We start from the raw sequence: 21,586 nt of genomic DNA, 5'->3' as shown, positions 1-21,586 counted from the left end.
AAAGATCAACATTACATATGGAAGCTTAGCTTCTTTTGCAGCGTATTAATCTTAGAGACCAATATTATATGTGAAAGCTTTGTTTTTCTTGTAGCAACACTATGTATATTAATTTAAACCATTAACTTTTCTTATTTGTGTGTTCGCGCTTCTTAAGAGTGATCTTACTATTGGCTGACTACACCATGTGTCCTATGCTGTCATGAGCTGGCGAGATCACGTGACATGAGCTTTGACTGGCTTACAAAAGCTCATTGCAATCTCAATTTCTATGTAACATGCGGCGTTTAGTGGAATTCGAATTTATACCTTCGAAACCGAAAATAAGCAGCACACATGCTGCTGCACATCAAAGATCTTTCCAAGGCGTGTTTTATCCCCCCTGAGTTTAGTTTTCTAAAGTGCTCGGTAATTCCATGTCGGTGTATAAAACCATAAACATTCAAAGGATTGATAAGTTTTACAGTGCTGAGGAAAAGTATACTGTCGCTTAACACGGAAAAACAGTATTTTCACCCGGGAGAAAGTGTATTTTCAACTGGGCAATCCGGGGATTTCTTTTCCTTGTCCATGTATACACCCTGCATGAGCATATTGGGTTTTTCTGCAGTGGTAAAAAACCTACTGTCCATTGACAACTGCTGCTTGGACTGTCAAACACTGAATGACTAGCAAGTTGCAATGCACTCAAGGAACACACAAGCACACTGTAAGCACACATAACTACATGGTACCTAACAACTAAGCAGGCTGAATGGTGCAAACAAGTGTCAGTGTGAGAACTTTTCAAAATACTATAACTCTTAAACAACTCGCACTAGAATCCTGCAACAAACATCACTGACATTCCAATTTACCCTACTTTTAGTCTGTCAATGTCAATAAGCATTGTTCCATTTAAAAAGTGCTTGTTTGCACATAAAAATACATTTTGTAAGTATTATTACAATATGTTTATTTGCTAAAAATATGAGACGCTGACTATCAATCCATTATGTGAAAACCATACATCAATAGCACATTCCATTTCCACAATATATTTGTGGTACAAGTTTTAGGCAATTCACCATGTATATGCTAGAAACCATTATGAAGTGATGGCACAGGGTACTTACCTTTAGTACCATGTTACAGTTTCTCTTTCTTAGATCCGAGTATTTAATGTGAGAAGGGTAACTACTTAAATGTCTCTTTGCATGCTGTAATTAGTGTAATCTTATCTTTATGATCGCTTAGGAGTAATACTTACGGGATGGTTGTATATTTCTATTTTCCTGACTTAATACTCTTCCTTTAAACTCTGCAAGTGGGCTTTTGTGGGTCCTGGTGGATCAAAGAAATCTGTGACCATTTACGCTGTCCTATTTAGTACATGTTCAGTGTCAACTGTTAGCATTATCTGGTGTATCCCAAACTAACATATTCTCGGATGGAGCATATGAGTTTTTTTTTAAATGATCTCTTTTATAGACTGACTCCATTCTTCCAGTACGTGTCTTTAAATAGTCTCCTGAGCCCTGCCGGTTTCCACTTTTTGTCCCCAAGTGATTCTTGTATTCCTGTACACTACTGTTTGATCAGTTTGCCTCTTTATAAAAAAAAAAGGAGACAAATTCACTTGAAAATTATAAGCCTATCACAATAATGCCAATAGTACCAAAATTACTGAAGCAATAGTAAAAGCCAACTGAATGATTGATTTGAAATTAAACATCTGTTAAAGGAGTCTAAATGGACTGCATCCAATTAAGGCAGTTCAAGATGATGTGTTCTGTGCCTTACATGGCTTTTAAAATAGACAACACACAATGTCACTCTAATGGAGCTTAGCAAGACCTTCGACACTGTTTCACATAATAGCTTAACAAACAAAATAGAGTGTTGTGGAATAAAAGGCAATGAATTAGCATTTTCAAGATCATAAATCCAAGCAAAGACTGAATGTAAGTTATGAAGCTCCACAACACACTGTGCTGGGACCTACCTTGTTTGTTATGTGTAAATGACTTGCCAAGTCTTTCACCATGTAAAGCAGATGACACCACTTTCATCGCATCTCATGCAGATGAAAATATTACAGTAAAAATAAATTACTTCTTGATGAAAGAGACAATTCAGTGGTTGAAGGATAACAGAATACAGTTAAATGATGATGCACAACAATGACAAGGAAAGGTCAGTGAAATTGTGAGGCATCCATCTTGACTGTAAGTTATGCTGGACTATCCAGAAAGCAAAAGTTTTCAAAGAGTTATCTAGGGTAGTGTACCTGATAAGAAAATTAAAAAGCTGTGTCAATCAAGACAATCTCCTGATGGACCTATTATGAATTTTTCCATGCACACTTTAACTATGGGCTAATGCTCAGGGGAAGCACTGATGGGGCTAAAAATGTCTTCCTGTGGCAGAAGAAAGCAATAAGACGCATTTTTGGTGAATGAAACAACTTCTTGCAAAAAGATACTTCACCGTATGCAAAACACTGTTCCCAGTTTGTACATACTACAAGTTCTTGTGTATGCACATATATCCATAAAACCAGGGCTAATGTCCATACTTACTAAACCAGGAACAGAAACCTGATAAAAGTTCTCTGGACTAAATTATCCAAGGCTGAAAATAATCATGCACACATTGGCATGATGTTCCTGAATAAGATACCTCAAAGTGTTAAGGAACTGCCACACAATAAATTTTAAAAGGTTATAGAATCATGGGTAAAATGAAAGGCCTTCTATAATGTTGAGGAATTCATAGGTGATAATCTAAACAATTTAATTATAATGTGAGCTTAACGCTGTACATTATATTCTGTGTAATATAAAAGTGTGTACTGACATTTATATGAATTAAATATGTAATACTATATTATGTTGTAACATTATATTGTGTAAAGAAATAACTTGTACCAGACAATGTCTCATGCAATAGCATCGTTGTCCTCAGACATATAAAAGGATTTAATTTGATTCAACCACATAGATGACCTCCCTTAGACTTTAAAGGGTGGTTGAAAAGCTAATGCTTGATTATGGCATATCAATGGTCCAAACTCAATTAAAGCAGAGATAGATCAGGCAGTAGCCTATAATTGGCTGACACCAAACAGTTTAAGTCTTAGGTTAAGACTCGTATTATGCTGTTTCAAACAAGCAGAAATGGCCTGGCATTAATGGTCATATGTTAAGAAAGACTGTACGTAAAATGCCTTGTGATCCAGCTGGATAACAAGTTAGAATGAGTCAACACTGATAATCTAATCATGAAGCTCAATTCATGTTTTGTCCTTAGAAAAATCTCTAATTTTGTTGGTCTGCAGACAAGAGTGTGGGATAATTTTGCATGTTTTCACTCCTTGCTGTCTCAGGGAATTATATGGCCACTTCTAATACTTAAACCAGTATCCACAGAAATATCTTCCAAAACATTTATTATGGCATGATATTCCTTGTCTAAGGCTGAAGACACTTCTGTGCGAGTGCTCCAGCTACTATCAGACAATCTTTTCAGCAGAGGTAGGTAATATTCACACTATGACAGTTTGTTTGGGGGAAGCCCTCATTGATGGATGGAAGCAGAGAAGAATGTATGAAGATTTTCCACAGATTTCTCAGCAGTATTTGAAAGTGCATCTACAAAGTTAGGTGCATATTCAGCAAACCGACACTTCTTTTTAACAACCATCTAAACCCTATTATATTCACTTATATTACTGACATTACCGTTACTTAAGCCTTTACAATGCAGACAAACATTATTGGTCTCTGAGCCCTTCAAACTTTCTTTGACAAAGACACATGTCTCTTATAGACCCATAACTTTGCAAGGAAGCATAGATTAGTACATGATCTTTATTTTGTGAATACCAAAGCCAACTACTTTCCTGTTTCGCATTTGTAAATTCAATTAGGCTTAATAAAATAGGAATTCTGACACTGAACCTGTTTGATTTTCATTTTTGTAGTACATTTTGCTGGAAATGAATTCATTATTAATGTTCTGACTGTCACAACTTTCTTTCACAATCCAATAATGTTTAGCATTTTAATTTCATTATGAAAGTCATTTTCCTATATAGGATGAAAAACTGTTTCTATTCTTGTTCATATAAGAAATACAATATGTGTGTCTCGCCATTGCTATATATGATTAATTAATACGTTTTTTGAATTGATAGTCTCTGGATAATTATGCCATGTCTAGAATCATCATCATTTTTAGATGATAATGAAATGCCGTTTCATTATAATTTTTGACTGAGAATGGCTAACCATTAATTTTATCCTGATAACCTAGAAGTGTAGCTACACAACCTGTATCTTGTGCTACGTGAACAAAATGCCTCTGCTTCTGGGGTCTACACAACATTTACATCACTTGTTTGTGAATTTTCTGCTTCACGGAGTCCAGTCAAACTAAGGACTATTGCTGGTTCTTTACATGGACCTAAAAAACACTGTGGCACATTTCCAGTTGTTATAATTGTGTGTATCTCTACTTTTAGAAATCTTAATGATTTGTCATTTCTGTTAGTGTAAGGACACTGCATAATCCTATCAAATTTAGACAAGTGGAAAAAAGGAAGATGTAGGGCAGGGATGTCAAACCAAGCCCACGCACCACATGAAGTCCAAAGAAAGTATCAATGTGGCCTAAGAAGAGAGCATATTTTACAAGAAAGGTTAAAAAAAATCCATGAAATTCCGTTTATGTGAAGTTATTATTTGAAACTCTTGCCACATGACACTTTTCTCTAATTGGACCATTCCGTTTTTCCTTCCCTCCTGAATGGTTATTGTTAGATTGTTAGCATTAAGTAAACTCTGTGCGGCCCAAAAATATTTGTCTTCTTCCATTTTGGTCCAAGTAAGCTACAAGGTTGGCAACTCCTGATCTAGGATCATGTGAAGTCCAGTAATAAGCATTTGGTAAGCTGAAAAAACACATGTTCTGCACTGGAGAACAACTGAATGATAAACACGGGGGATGAACAGAAATGTTCTTTAATAAATAAGTCTAAAATAAGTCACTGACTGCTCATAAAGATCTGAAACACTGTGACAGTATATTTCAAGATTAGAACAAAAAACATAATAGAGCAAACATCTTGCCAAATAATTTACAAAAACCTGCAATAAATTAAAAATTATGAGGGAGAGATGACAATGACAGATTTAAAAGAGAAAACTGGAGCAATAAATGAAGAAATTCTACAGGTGATGGGCAGTATTAGTACAAGAGACTGAAAAAAATTATATTAGGTTTCTCAAAAGCTTGGTCATCAGCAAGAGTCCTACATAACAGCAGGTGCATTTAGTGAAATAAACAAAGAATCTTTTGCTTTCTTTCCTTAGAATGCCCTGCCATTGTAAATACTCTAAACGTGCATGTGCTAAAGTTGTCTCAGTTTGAGAACATAATACATTCCCACTACAGTGTCCACAGTGATGGGTTAATGACAAAGAGAGAAGAACAGTGCAAGCTACCATAATATGAAACAGCTTTCATGTTGCAGTATTTATTTCAGAAAACTTAATGCTGACAGGAAAGTTATCATCGCTCCTCCTATGAGCTGCATTTACAGGCATAGTGGACTTGTCAAACACTGCTGAAAGTTTGGGTCATTCCACATCACTCTCCCTCATCTCTGAGAATCTAGCAGTGAGAGAACAGTGATAATATGAGTAATGATAAATAGACATACCAATAAGCATTTATAAAGGGCCTAAGTATGGTAAATCTTAAAATTAAATGACAATGAAAATCAATTTTTGACAATATAATGTAGTTGCACAGATAAGAAATCTACTCACCAAGAGGTGGCAGAACACTCACATAAAAGAATGTTATAAGTAGGCAACTTTTCGGAGCCAGTGGCTCCTACTCCAGGCAGAGGGGAAGGAAGACGGGTGAAGGAAAAACACTGAAGACGTCTAGGACGAAGGGTAGATTTTGGAAAAGTCACCCAGAACTGCAGTTCATTAACAAATGGGGAATACAGATCAGAAAGTTTGGTGATCTTGTTATGTCAAATGAGGGGAATTAACAGAAAAGTAAATGAACTGCAAATTCATCTTAACTATGACATAATTTTATCTCTCTGAATCATTTACACTGAGAAGTTATGTGGTTTCTTTTCAAGGGGTAAATCTTGTCTGATGGCTATATGAGAAGTGAGCACTAATATCTAATGTAATGTTTCAGTCAAAAGTGCTGCCATATCAAACCACTGAATAGAATACATATTTCTAGGTTGTGAAGCAGTGGTTTTCCTCAAATTCACTTTTAATTATAATTTTCCACAGATTACATATTAAAACTTTTCTTCTCCAGGCTTCACACTCTACGAAGCTCTCTGTCCTTAAGAAAGGAAGTCAGTTTTGAGTGGGAATATCAATATTTACTTTTTGAGTGATTCTGATACAACCTGATGCAGACAGTGTAATTTCCAATAAAAGATGGTCTTTTTTCCAAAACTTGATTTCTGTAAAAATGGCCAAAACAAGTTTTTTGTGGCATATACTATTTGACATTGTTTTCTGAGTAAGAAAGGCAAATGTTTTTTTCAAAAACCAATTACTTCAATGGTTAGAAGCTACCAAAATGTCCTCTGTTATTCCAAAACACTCTTTCTGCCACAAAACTGATTCAGCAACATTCACTTTCTGCACTTGATTTTTGTAGGGTGAATAGTCTTTTGATTTTAATAATGCTATTTTCAATTAGAGCTCCATGAATTTTCTCTGATTTATGCATTTCGCAAAACAAGAAAAGTATTTTAATGGCAACTTTATAGAGATGCTTGGAAAAGTCCAAAGTTTTTATGAGTACTGACCATTACTTTCCAGTATGGGAACACAGCTATATACCTCCTGATTGGGTGTTCAGTAATGTGCAAAAAAGTAGATCGATAAAGAAGAAATTACATCATGTAAGCTGTAGCATGGCATCCTTAGAAACAGTGGTGAGATCAGAATATTGCTAGATGAATGGAATATGTATGATTTCAAACAAAAGTCTAACAGTATTTTGAAGTTGAAACTGCTTTTCATATTACCAAAGCCCTAGTTATTCAGTATGAAAAGCATTGCAACTACAGGAGACAAGGAAGGAAAAAAATTAAATCACTGGCGAGGCAAGTGCAGTAGGTTACCAAACAGATTATAATATTTATAAAACAATTTTATCAAAAGGAAGACAAATGTAGAAAATTAGAGGCCAGTACCCTTGCTGTCAGTATTTTCGAAAGTTTTTGAGTAACACATCTCAGTACACGGAACTTGTTTTCAGACTTGCAGTCTGGCTTCAGGAAAGGAGCATCAACAGAGAAAGCAGTTTATTTTTTATGTGAGAGGTACTTGCAGTGCTAAATGATATCAGGTAGCTCCTTTGATTGAAAAAAAGGTTTTGATCATGTGAACCATGCTCTGCTTCTGCACAAGTTGCAAAATTACAGAATTTGAGAAAAAGCTGAACGATAGTTCGCTTTATACCTAGAAAACAGCAAACAGAAGGTTGTCCCCTGTGCCTCAAAACAAGTAACACATCTGGTTTGCCTGGAGTGCTGTAAAGTGCAAGAGGAATAGGGATTCTGTTCTACATACATTGAATTTTTAATGTATAATGATGACCTGCCACTAAACATGGCAAGTGTCAGAAATTTTTTTCCTATTTGCAGATGGGCATCATTTGGCAAATAGTGTAGTGGACAACATTAGCTCATGGTTTCCAGGTAAAAGACTGACATTCAACTATGATCAAACAGCAGGTACAGTTTTATGCTGGACCTCTTCTTTTTCTTGTGTCTTTGTGCTGCAGATGTCCTCATTGTCACCACCCTGGTTTAGATAATTGCATCATCACCATCACCACCACCTTCTTCTTCTTCTTCTTCTTCTTCTTCTTCTTCTTCTTCTTCGGCCCACGAACTGGTTCGCTCTTGTGCTCTTGTGTTTCCTCAAACCATCTATTCTTATAACTAAGTTGTCCCACAATTTTCTTTTTCTCCAATTCAATACAATTCCACGTCATTAGTTAATCTACCTAACTAACTTTCAGCATTCTACTGTAGTGCCACATTTCGTTTCAAAAGTTTCTTCTCTCTTCCTGTATTAACCGATTATCGTCCACATTTCACGTCTGTACAAGGCTGCACTCCTTCCGAGACCTTCATAAAAGACTTCCTATGACTTAAATTTATATCAGCTATTAAAATGTTTGTTTTTCAGAAACACTTTTCCTGTTATAGCCTGACTGTCTTTTATATCCTCTCTATTTCAGCCATTGCCAATTATGTTGTGCCCCATTGCAAAACTCCATTTACTACTAGCAGTGTATCATTTCCTAAAGTAATTCCTTCGCATTAATCAATGCAATTTGACAACATTTATTCACTTTAGAAGGTATTCATTTTATAACTTCTTTTCAAGACACTATCCATTCCATTCAACTGCTCCTCCAAGCCCATTTCTGTTTGTTACAGAATTAAAATGTCACGGGCAAACCACGAAGAGTTTTTACTTCTTCTCCTTTCCATTTAATTATCTTCTCAAATTTCTCCTTGGTTTCCTTTACTGCTTGCTCAATGTACAGATCGAATAACATCAGGGATAGGCCGCAGCCCTGTCTCTCAACTTTCTCAACTACTGCTCCCTTTCATGTCTGTTCATTCTTAACTGCAGTCTAGCTTCTGTACAAGTTGTAAGTAACATTTTGCTCCCTGTATTTAATCTCTGTTACCTTCAGAATTTCAGAGAGTGAAATCTGTTCAACATTGCTGAAAGCTTTCTCTGAATGAACAAATGTTATATATCCACAGATTGTTTAGTATATCTTTTAAGATAAATGGTAAGGTCAGTTCTGCCTCGTGTTCCTACATTTCTATCGAACTCAATCTGATCTCACCTGATGTTAGCTACCAACTTTTCCATTCTTCTGTACATTATTCATGTCAGTATTTTGCAATAATGACTTAGTAAACCGATAGCCCAATAATATTCACGTATTAGTCATTGTAAATATAGCAGAAATACATAGCATTTAAAGGGAAGAGGAGATGGGTCAAATTGACTTTGAACGTTGAGTCTCAAGGTTGAGGCTGTACTTGCACCTAACTCCACCAATTGCCACCAGCACTGCAAGTGACATGTTTGGTGGGCAGTCAAAATAACAGGGGCCACCATCATCTAATTGCATCAATGTAGTGTTTACTTTTCATTTCTGATCATCATTTTGTTTCCACACACATCGGCTTCTGCTTATCAGATCACAGCTTCTGTTCGGCTTGCACTACAGACTGCTTATGATATTGTGTGTTCCATTTTCAGTTATAGACACAAAACTTGGGAGTGGCTTTGTGAATAAATATTCACTAGGTAGAGTCTCTGTCTGTTCACTGTAATAAAGTAGGGTCTGTGTGAACTCAAAGTAGCAACAAGGACTACTATGCACAAACTGTGATATGTGGGTTGCATTCACAGACAGGTCAAAATTCAGCATGGAAATTATGGCAGGAAAGTCCATTGCAACAGCAAATGTTTTAGGACTTCTGTTGGTGTAACAACTGCAAAACTAACAATTTTTAATGATGTTTGGAACAGTTAATACAGAAGACTATCTGGATAAGATTGTCACATTATGGATAACTTGTGAATATCACATGGCTACCCTATGAAAATCATTCAGCACCCAACAATAGATCAGCCTTAAAAGTGATCTACAGATGTACAATCTTTCTACCAATGCTGGAATACTCAAGGCCACATCCTGAGCAAACGTAGGCTTAATCCAACTCAAAAGCATGTTTTGGCAGAAATTAAACTCACTCCTCCATAAAAACACAAATAGCTGTAATCATTTTGAGAAAGTGAACTACACTGTTGGCTCTTAACCCTTTTAGTGCCAAATACGATCTGATCGTGATCCAGATTTTCGGCGAAAAATGCCAGTAAAGATCTGATCGTGATGCCTTTCTCATTCGCTAGGAAATACTAACAACTTTGCCTTCAAGCGCGGAAAAAATGAATGAGAAAGGCATCACGATCAGATCGTTACTGGCATTTTTCGCCGAAAATCTGGATCACGATCAGATCGTATTTGGCACTAAAAGGGTTAAAACCCTCTGTAAGGGTGACATGGAACAAAGATCAGATTGGCATGAAGTGTAATTCATGCTTGAATAATCAAATGATTAGCATTTCAGCACAGCCATAAAAATCAAGTAGTAGTGGCATATACAGATATCACATTCGAATTTTAGTTTTTTTAGAGAGATCGGGTTATGCTTCTTGTAGGAAGGAAAAACATCCGTTAGCATGTCTCAGAATTTGACAACAGCAGGATCGTGGCTTATCAAGACTTTGATTTATTGTTTTGCAATATTGCTGGGCACATCAGTTGGGATCCCATGACTGTCACGTGAATATGCTGTCTTCAAGATGAGCATGCTAAATGCCATGCCAGATATCAACTGTCGGATGCAATTAGTGTCAGAGAGGACAGAAATTGTTCACTCAGCTATGCAGGGTTGTACAGCTGTGCAACATACCATGAGTCAATAAATGGGCTTGTTTTCAATAAACAAGTCTGATCAGATAACCAGTAATTTGAGTAGCAGCTGTTGCATTTCTGACACGTTAAAGCCAGTGGTTTTGATCAAACATTTCCTATGCTATCCTGACCTACCTCAATGCACAGAATGTTCAACTGATGCCATGCTAATACTTTATCCAGATCTCTCAACTACTGGAAACATGTAGCTACATCTTGTCAAGTTAATGGCTTGCCATCACTCACCAGCCACTACAACTAATGAACTATGATATAGACCTGAGGCAGCTGAGGAGGGAATACTCGCATCTGTCATTTAAACTCTATTTGAATTGATGTCCAGCCAGGTTAGAGCTGTTATTTCTGCCTGATGTGGCAGCTCTGTGTACTAAATTTCACATGCAGTATACCCACAGATAACCTATGCTATGTAATTAAAAGTATCGGAGCACCTTGTGTAATACAAAATTGATCACTAGATAGTGACAGAAGCAAACCCACCAGTGTAGGAGGAGGTGACTAAAAAAGCAGCAGTAACAGGACGGGTTAGTCGGAGAGCAGCTCAGTGACTTCGAATGTAGACTAGACATTGGATGTCACCCCAGTAATCAATCCATCAGGGACATTTCAACCCTTCTAAAGCTGTTGATGATGTGATTATGAAGTGGAAATGCAAAGGAACAACCACAGCTAAACCAAGACCAGGCAGTCCTGTAATCACGGACATGGACTATTTAGCACTGCAGATGGTGGTTGCAGAAAACAGCATGAAATAAGAAAAAGGAGTCACTCATGAGTTCCAGAGTGCTACCTGTTGTCCAGCTTCACAGTGACTGTGCACGGTGAGTTAAAAAGAATGGGGTACAATGGTTGTGTAGCTCTACATGAGGCATCCATTTCAGTAGACAGTGGTACATGATGCACAAGATGATGTAAACAGCAATGCCACTGGACAGTGGATAACTGGAAATGAGTGGTTTGGAGTGATTGATCATGTTACACATTGTGACAACTAGATGGATCAGTGAATTTGGTGAATGCCAAAACATTACCTGCCATCACGTGTATTGTTAACACTGAAGTACAGAGGAGATTGTGTTAAGATATGGGGTGTTTTTCCTGGTTAGGGCATGGTTCCTTACTGCAATTAGGAAAATGCTAAATGTGCGAGGATATGAGCACATTTTGCAGCATTGTGTACGGAATACACTAGAGAAACAGTTCAGAGCTGATGCTAATCAGCATGACAATGAACCCTGCCACAAAGCAAAATATGTAAGGCAAAGGTTTATGGCCAGTGACATTCTTGAAATGGACTGGTCTGCCCAGAGTCACAAACTGAACCCAATGTTAACACCTTTGGGATGAGCTGGAATGTCGACTTTAGTCCAGCATCCAACATCATTACCTTGTCTGGTTTCAGCTCTTGAAGAATGGGTCACTATTCCTCCACAGACTTTCAGACACACCACTGAAAGTCTCCCCAGCAAAGTTCAAGCCATCATAAAGGCAAAGTGTGCCCACACCAAATTTTACAGTTGACTAATAGGTGTTTGGATACTTTTGTTAAGATAGTGTATAACTTGAATCACGTATTATCCCAACTATACTGTGTACACACAGTAAGCAAAATTTTGTTGTATTTTAATTCTTTCCAGTGTTTCAATTTTTAATGGTCAGCACTGTATTATGGAAGATTTATTCCAGAAATAGTTGGCATCTGGTAAACTAATTAAAAAGAAAATGTGTGAAGTTAGTTTGGTTTGAGTTCTACTTTTTTAACCCTTTTTAATCTTAAGAGCCTGTCTAGAATCTGCCCCATCTGCTTGGCTATATTCAATCTAAATAACCATTTATTGGCATAGGAGCAATGCTATCCCATAAACAATTATGGTTCACAGCAACCCACCACTTTTGCATCAAATACCTTAAAGTCAGCCCATAGAAGCTATTTACAAATAAAGAAGGAAGCATTGTATGATATTTACAGAGATCAAAAATTTAGTCTCCATGTATAGAAAAAATAAGTTTTATCCGGTTACAGACCTCACTCCTCGGTCTTTGCACTTGTCTCCCCTGACAAAACAGCTCAGCAACTGCAGAGAGGGGCACTACACCTTAGCAATTTTCAATACATTACAGCCCCATGGCACAGCACAGGAACAGTGATGCTCTTCCACATCTTTCATTGGCCCTGGATGTGAAGTTTGACTTAAAAGAAACTTTTTTTCCCAACAAGATCATAGTTAGCAGAAAACAATACAGTAGTAGTAGTAGCAGCAGCAGTAGCAGTAGCAGCAGCAGCAGCAGCAGCAATACCAATACCAGTAGTTGGCACTGTCCTCTGTCACAACAGGGGTGGTCACACTGACTGCTTGCAGACACCTCTTCTGCATTATGCACTTTTTATACAGTGCCCAAGGACCTCAACACTCTGCAACACATTCTGCTGCTGGCCACTGAGCCATTGCAGTTGAGGGTTATATTTCCAAAAGCACTTCATCTGCTGACCAAACTGCTACACCAAGGACAGTATCTAAATGGAAATAAAGATCATCATCTGGCAATGCTGCACCTGCCGGGAACAACAGTCACTGTCACTGCAGATACAGAAGGCACTCTACACCACATCATGGGATAATGCTTGAACAAATGTCCTGATTACATATTTGTCCAGATCAGTCAACAGACACAGCCAAGCCATGATCCTAATTGGTCACCTTCAGCAGCAGCACAAGGGCAGCATCTGTACTTCGTAGGGCTCGACTGTGGGCCCACATATTCATGTGTACCCCCGGCTGCATACTGGGCACAATTATAGGTCATCAAGGATGGCAAATGTTCTCAGTCACAGCTCAAAATGCATACCTGACACTCCACATGCACACCTGACACTCCACAGGAACTAGTTGAGGCTGTGGTATCCAGAGGATAGCTCACCATCTAGTTTCAATTCAGTTAGTAATAGTTCTCAGGCATGTTAAGGGTTTATACTGAGGGCAGCATGATCACATAATATAATATATAAAATCGAATGACACACATTGGCCCATGTCATCCAGTTTTGTGCCTTCTACTATGTGATTGTTCTGCCCTTTGTATAACTATTTACCACACTTGAGAATGATTCATAACTTAAATTTTAACTTTATTGTTGTAACTTTATTAGCATAACTGGTTTCAATTAATTAACAATTGGAGGAGTTCTTGCCAGAAAAATGGAATCAATGGTTACATAAAAACTCCATTGCTTCTAGGAGTCATAACTCAACTGCCTTCTCATGAGTGTGGTAATATGCAACCTTCCCTTTTAGTGAAATTAACTGACAGCTCTTGGAACGCTCTAATGAGGGCATTGTGCATTTTTCAGTCTGATTGATGGGACCCTGTAATAATATCTTATGCTGCCTCTTCACAAGACACTGTTCTGAAGTTTGAAATTTAATTCAGGAAACTGGTGCATTATGTGGTGTACAGTGCTTGTATAATGCCCACATTCTCTTCTTTGTTCTCTCTATTTGCTGATAAAGACCCCTTCCTCCACTGACACTAGTACTGGCTTGCTCCAGGGCAAAGTTACCAGTGACCATGACCAAAGAAGTATGTGATGGTATGTGGACTTCATCACTTCTGCCTTTGGCTTTGCTTTTCTGTTTTCCCATATATACTGAGAAATGTTGGCCAAGTGACTGCATACAGTTACATGACATGGATCATCTATCAAATGTTGGATGTAAATTTAAACCAAGTAAATGACTGGTAGACACTGTAGAATATTGTGCAATCTTTATGTGACAAAGGGTGTCTATATAAAGCTGTCATTTGTTACTTGCTATTTTTTTCTGTACTGTGTGTGCCTACTGATCCTGGGTTAGAGCAACTTTTCCATCATCTATGCATACAATTTTCTTACTGTTACCATCATTATCCAGTTTGCCAAATTTGAGAGGTAGAACCATATTTTTAAATGTTTTCAGTATCGACTTTTCTTCCATGTTTCTCTTATGCCATCATCATAATCGTCATCATCATTAACTCAAATAAGACACTGACAATACCATACCATGAGTACAGGTACCACGAAGGAAAATTAGTACATAATCCCAAGAATGTAGGAACACTAAAGTAATTTGCATTCACTTGATTCTAAAATATGTACGACATTTGCACATGTCATACTAAATTAGTTGTACAGCCCTTTTTAAAACAGACTGTTAAAGTAACGTGTGTGACACACTGTTATGTTCACTTTTTTCATTAAATTCAAAAAAGAACATTTACCACCACCATTAGCAACCATCAGACAGGCAGTAATCTCTTAAGAATTATCATGTTTCCAATTTTTATGCTTCTGGCTTAAAAACTCCTCATGACAGTGATGATAGTAAGTAATGTCTTTCACCTTATCCTGAAAATAAAGAAACTTTGGTCTGAGTGCTTCAGTGTCTCCATGCAAACATTCATATAATAAACTTTCACAATTCAGGTCTTTCTTTACAAACTGTAATGAAACACTGGTGGCCTTATATCTGTTTACTATCTTATCCAACTGTAATATTGTAAGTTCCAGCATAATGTTTTCAATAAGTGGAAAGGTCATTTAGTCTGTTGTCTGATCTTTGCTATAAAATCAGTGTTCATGGAAATTTCTTCCAAAAATTGATCTTGACAGAATATCTCTTGCTGAGGCTGAAGACACTTCCCCTTGAGCACTCCATCTACACGGTGTTAAAAAAAGTACCATATTTTGAGACGTGATGGAATGGTCCAAAACAGCAAAAAGTGTCCAGTAAACATGGGCTCTCAAATGCATGCCTTAAGAGCTATGAACACTTTCATCTTCACTACTGTGAAACCCATCTCTCCTACTGCATGCTCTTTGCTATTAAGAATGGCTTGCAGAATGCAGCAAATAGACGAAAACACTATTCTGTCACTATGAAACAGAAGAGCTTCCTTCTGTAATTTAGGAAACAAAGATGGGTTTGATTTGAAACAGTGAATTATGAAATGAATAGGACCATGATATGCTATATTAATGGGAATAATAACTGCTGTTTTATAGAGACAACAGTAAAGAGCAGAGGGAAGAAACAATTTGTAATATGGATGCTATTTTGGTAAACAGGAAGTTTTGGGCAGGTTGGTTATAGTGATAGAAGAAAGTTAAATGAGGGTAAAATGCTTATAACTGCTGAATAATTGTGCAAATGGCTGGGTATTCTTCAGCATACAGGAAATGGGCTTGAAGGCTGCTTGCATTTACCAGACCATAACAGAAGATATCATCTTCATTTTCAGTGTGGAATAATAGGCTTCTATTATGCTGGTAAATGCAAAAATAAAACGATGCGAAAGCATTCCAGAAACTATTCAAAACATAAATTGGTTCAATTAGCACTAATGTGTGCACTGCACTGAACAGAACTGAACTGTGATTAATATTTACAGTACAAACACTTACAGATGTTTACTTAATGCTGTATCCATAGGCAATAACAGATGAATGCGTCATTTGTTTAACACACTGTGTACGTCATTCGTAACAACAAAGAGCTTGCAGTACATGAGAAGTGTTACACAGTAGTGAAGATGAACAGGCACTCACAGCTCTTAAGGTATTCATTTTAGAGATCATGTTTACTGGACATTTTTGTAACATCCTGCATGTGAGAATTTTTTGGCCACACAAAGGTGATATTCACAATTTGACAGTTTGCTTACTCACTAGTGGGTGGAAACAGAAAACTGTATAAAGACTATACATAAAAAAAAGCAGACAGCATATATTTGACTATGCATTTTCTCATCAAATTCAAAGAAAGTGCAAAGGGAGGGTATGATTCAGTACATTATAATTTGTCTTGGATTACGGCCCAAACATTATATTCACCACCAATTTTACTGGCATTATCATCATTCTTACCTCTACAATCTATTATGATGACACACTTTCTTTTTTAAAACTCTAGCACCCAGTGGGCAAATTGGACAGAATGTGTTCTTCCATGTCTAAGAAAGAAGTAAAACATGTTGCACATTCAAAGTTAGTTGTTATACCCAGTGCTGAGTTTAATGGGATTTAAAAATATTTACACTTTTCAATTTAATCCATTATTCTGTTACTCATGTTGGCCCCAATAAGTGGGATAAATTCAAGTGCACACTTGTGGACAGATTTGAAATGAAACTTTTCTCCTTTGTTTCTGTAAATGCTTATTTATGTCTTCTTTTTCTTGGCCTTATCCAGTATCTGCACGCGGTTAGCGTACTAATTGGGAGCTGGCAATGTTATTGGTAGAGGGTAGCTGGACACCATTCTTGTTATCTCCCTTTCTTCCCTGGGACCGAATTTGTGTCTTCTGTCTACAGCTAGTGTTATCCCATGTGAAAGTGTGAGAACATTTTTCAAGTGCTTGTGAAACACTTAACTGAGATGGAACATGAGTACCAGCTCAGTACTCACTCAATTGAAACCATCTAAAAAAATCTAGGATGGCTAGCACACCAGCCCTCTTTGCTACTCCACCAGGCAGATTTGATCCAGGACTGGTCACCATCACAACCACAGAAGCAGATTGCTAACATGCACAGCTATCTGGATGGGTCCCTATGAATGCTTATATCATCCACTAATAAAGGATCAAATTTGTAAATAGTTCTAGAAGTACAAGTTCCTTACTATTTTATAGATAACAAGTTTCATCTCTTCTATTCAAAGAAGACAATGTCCTAGCATAAATTTAATAACTTCTACTAGACACTCAAGAACTTTTTACTGGTGTTGTTTTTTCTATCCACCTATCTGACAATTTTAGAATGATTTGTCCACCTTTCTTGTTCAGAGATGACAATACAAACTCGTTTTTCTTCTCTCAATACTATCATCAAGTTAAACCAATTTACTATTCTTACAGTTGTTGAAACGTGCTCCAAAAATACTCTGGTATTCAAGATCGAAATTAGATGACTTACTTTGCGAATATCAGAGCCAACTCTGTACCTGTTTGTTACTCTTGGTAAAGTAAGATTTGTTACAATGCCCGTTTTATTTTCATTTATCCAGTACCTTCTGGAGGTACAGTTAGTTAACTCACAGTTATTATTCTAAGTGATTACTTCATTTTGCGATCAAATATTATTTTGCATTTGCATCTAATTTTCAAGACCATTCTCTTATATCAGATGAAGAGCTGTCTTTTACTTCTTTTCTGCTCAGCCACACACAATTTGTTTCATTTTTTTTATGAACTGTCTCTCACTGGATAATTAGTTCTATTTTTTGACCAGAGAATTTGTCAATTTTAGTTATACTGAAAGCAGTGTTTACAACAATTGAACATTCAGCAGCAAATGTGGACGGATGACAAGATCCATATAGAGGTTCAGATATCTGGTTAGATCATATCCAGGGGAAAAAAATGTCAAATTTGTTATTTTGCATACGATTACTTCTTTCCTTAACTACTAGCTTTTTTTTTATTTTTAGACAGCACCAGAAGAATTTATTAAAAAGTACATCCACACATGCTCTAATGACATTCACCATAAATAAATTCACAACTGAAGATGATTAGATGTCCGCAGCTACAACAGTAGAAGAAAATATGACTATTACTTGTTACTAAACCTGTCAGTGGCTCTGAAAGGAGTTCAAGAAGCAGCCACAAAAATCTTTGATCTTTTACCAGGTGACGTAAAATGTCTGCCAAGTAAGAAAGCAAATTTTAAACCTAGACTGACCCAACTTCTCCTGGGAAACTACTACTGTCCCATAATGTATTACTAGTTACAAGATCTGTGTCAGAGATTGGTATGGTAATTCTTATCACAGGTGACCAGTGTGCTATTTAGTAATCTGTAAATGTCTAGCAAGCAGCCAAATTCACAAACAAATCATGTACATGTAACCTGTAAACTGACTCATTCTGTATCATTGTGATAAAAATTACACAAATGTTCTACAGATCATGAAGAGAATGAACTATAAATTGTTAAAAAGAGTGGAGGAGGAGGAGGAGGAGTAGCGGGGGAAGAAATGAAGAAAGACTCACCCATTCTGGCCACATAGCTTCTAAAGCCATGCCCATTAGTCGACCCCATGCTGCTCCTGTCAGGAGAGAGGGAATAAACAGGCCACTGGAAACGCTCAGCCCATATGTCCAGCATGACAGGAAAAAGTAGCATGTGAAGAACACTGCAACGGAAAGTGGCTTGTGGGAACCTGAAACATACATTGCTGAACAGGATGGTAAAAGGGCGAAGGTGAAAGACAGAATCACATTTTAACGAAACTTATTGTGGGAGGGAAGGATGCTACAAGTTTTGCCCATTTTTCTCACGGTTTATTACATTACACAGCATATGTTATTTCTTATTTCACTACCCATATGAGGAACAGCTGTCAGCAGCAATATATAACTTATATTGTAAAAATCTTGAAGGCTGAGAAAATTTCTCAAGGAGATAGACACTGAACCACAGGAGGGATATGAGAGGAAGCGAACTGAAGATGATCAAGAACAAATATCAGTTTGTTCACCTGTGAGCCATATTTAATCAAACTGTAATTATAAGAACAAGAGCAACACAGGATTAAAGCAAAATTAATGCTGCTACAATGACGTCCATGATTAAGTAGATCTGGATGACGCTAATAAAGGAAAGAAGGTTGAAAAGCTAAGGGATTGTTGTTGTCAGTCTTGTGGGAAGGTTAAAACTGCATGCTTTAATTTCTGAAGTGGAAAGTCAGGCTGTGAGTAACGGTCACAATTTACAGAGGAGATAGGAATGGAAAAGACTTTTACTTGAAACAATGATAACTTTCTGTACGTAATTCTACTTTAGGAAGTGGGTATTAGTTAAAGTTACCCTCAGACAAGAGAAGTGTAATGAGATGAAAGGCTACACTTACATACATGATGCTGCATTGTGAGGGGACATCTCAAATATGGGCAGGCATCATAGATTAGTTTGATTGAGAACAACTTCTTAAATTTCGCAAAATAAAGTTTTAAAAAAATAATTGAAAGAAGTGTTTATTCTCTGGATTAATTGAGAACTGGCTCCACCCCAAAGGTGTAGATCAATACCTTAATGGCATTACAGTTATCAGCAGCAGATTAGTGTCTCTGCCTGGACAAGGGGACCAAAAGGTGCCTGGGGCTCCACATGTGATTGGCACATGCATTTCAGTGGTCTCAAAACAATTTATGTAGCTGTAGATGTTAAAGGAACCAGCTCAGTTTTCTGTTAAAGTGGTTTAAGGTAACCACAAATAAGCTACATATGGATGGTAGGATTTAAATCCTACTCTGAATCCGAGTTTAATTGCTTAACCACTGTGGTACCTAACTCAATGAAATTACAATTCCTAAAGCTGCTACATTCAGATTACAATGTATATCCAATTCATATGAATTATTTCTCTTTCCAAAGAAGGGAAAAAACTACCTCCAGGTTGCACATTGTTATAGATGTAGTATTGAAGAAAGAGCAAAACATTGGTAGATCAAAACGGTCCACAAACAGAAAGGCTTAATCTGACCTTGTTAATGAACATGATACTTTGACACCGAAAGTGGGAATACTTGAAGGAGACTGCCTCCTACTCAGACCTGTTAGAAAGAGTCAGTAAGAAAAATGGGGCATTATGAAGATAAGAGTATGTACTCATAGGCCCAATGGTGAACCTGTCCAGTAGCATTTATGCCTCAACATGGAATAAAAGTTCTTGTTATTTTAAAATGGTACCATTGAGGTCTTACTTACGCAAGAAAGCCTTAACCACTCAAGCAGAACCAGATTACCAATTGTGAAATGATACCTTGTGGTCCATTACAGGAAAGTTATTTAGGAGTTACACGAATTAGAGAAAATGGAAGGAACAGTGCTTTATCAATTTCTCCAATATCTAAGCAGTTGGCAAGGGCCACAAAACAATAACCACTTAGTTAGTGTGTGAACTATAATCCAGCTGATCCTCTGAGCAATGGCTCTGAGGTACCAGAAGACTAGATCCCTGGTTGGTGGTGACAAACTACAGTGATATGTCCCATCATTGCCTTTACTGTGTATGTAAATCCGAATACAACCCCAACACATTACACCACAAACTGAGTAGTTCCTGTCACACACATTCATTTGATGGCTTACAACACTATTGCAGATTTTGTGGAATGAGTTACAGATTTGTTTCTTGTACCCTTATTACTCTCCTTCATGACAGCAATGTGTGATCCCTGATATTTGAAATACATGGGGGTTCTCAGCAGATGGTCACCATTTGACGCTGCAGGGCAACATATCTGCCCCTGGTTGCTGGGTCGCATTCCTCACTTGTGAAACAATGTCCTTAAAGGTTGTCTGTATAATATACCCATTCCTAGGTGCTGCTCAGATGTATAAATACAGGATTTTGATTGTGCAGCTACCCCAGTGAATTTTAAAACTGTCTGGGTACATATAGTACATCGTTCAATTTCTTCTCAGTTGGATCAGGTAGTAATACTGAATGTACTAGTCCAGAAAAACCAATAAAAGTAACTACCAGCACATCCCACTGTGAATCTATACACAAATTTCAACTACATTTTAGCTGCATTTTGTACCTAAGCATCTCAGTTTAAATTGTGTAGGTCTGATTATGACTGCCACTTTGCATCACAGTTGTTTGCATTGTTTTCACAGCAATATTGCTACAAAAACGTGTATGGATGTGGAAGGCATACATGGAGAAGAACGTGTGGGTAAACAGGCTATTTCTGTTCTGGTTCTTAAGCTCTGCGATACGGTTACATTGTGAAGAAGCCAGCTCATTACAGACTTACGAAGGACACACATCACTACAAAACTGTTTAGGCTTCCACCCCCAATCATTTACTGATGTATTGCTTGCTGGCTTTTTTATCGGCGTCTGTAGCACATGTTTGGTTAATGCTTTTCCAGACATTTCATCAGCATGAGCGCCTGCTAGTCAAAGGTTCACCCTCCTCTACCAGTTGCAAAGATCCTGAGACAAAAGCCAGCTGGCAATAAG

At 37.3% G+C, this 21,586-nt stretch overlaps 1 protein-coding gene across 1 annotated transcript in view; it reads right to left on the bottom strand.

The window, feature by feature from the left end:
- The window catches only part of LOC124595397 (H(+)/Cl(-) exchange transporter 7), a 186,752-nt gene that overhangs the window by 13,321 nt on the left and 151,845 nt on the right, over positions 1–21,586 (bottom strand). The window contains exon 11 of the mRNA XM_047134124.1: positions 18,603–18,772. Within this exon, the coding sequence (XP_046990080.1) occupies positions 18,603–18,772 (170 nt within the window). The remainder of the gene's footprint in view (positions 1–18,602; positions 18,773–21,586) is intronic.

Source organism: Schistocerca americana, chromosome 2 (assembly GCF_021461395.2).
Source record: "Schistocerca americana isolate TAMUIC-IGC-003095 chromosome 2, iqSchAmer2.1, whole genome shotgun sequence".
Taxonomy (NCBI): Eukaryota; Metazoa; Arthropoda; class Insecta; order Orthoptera; family Acrididae; genus Schistocerca; species Schistocerca americana.
This window is presented reverse-complemented; position numbering and strand designations above follow the sequence as displayed.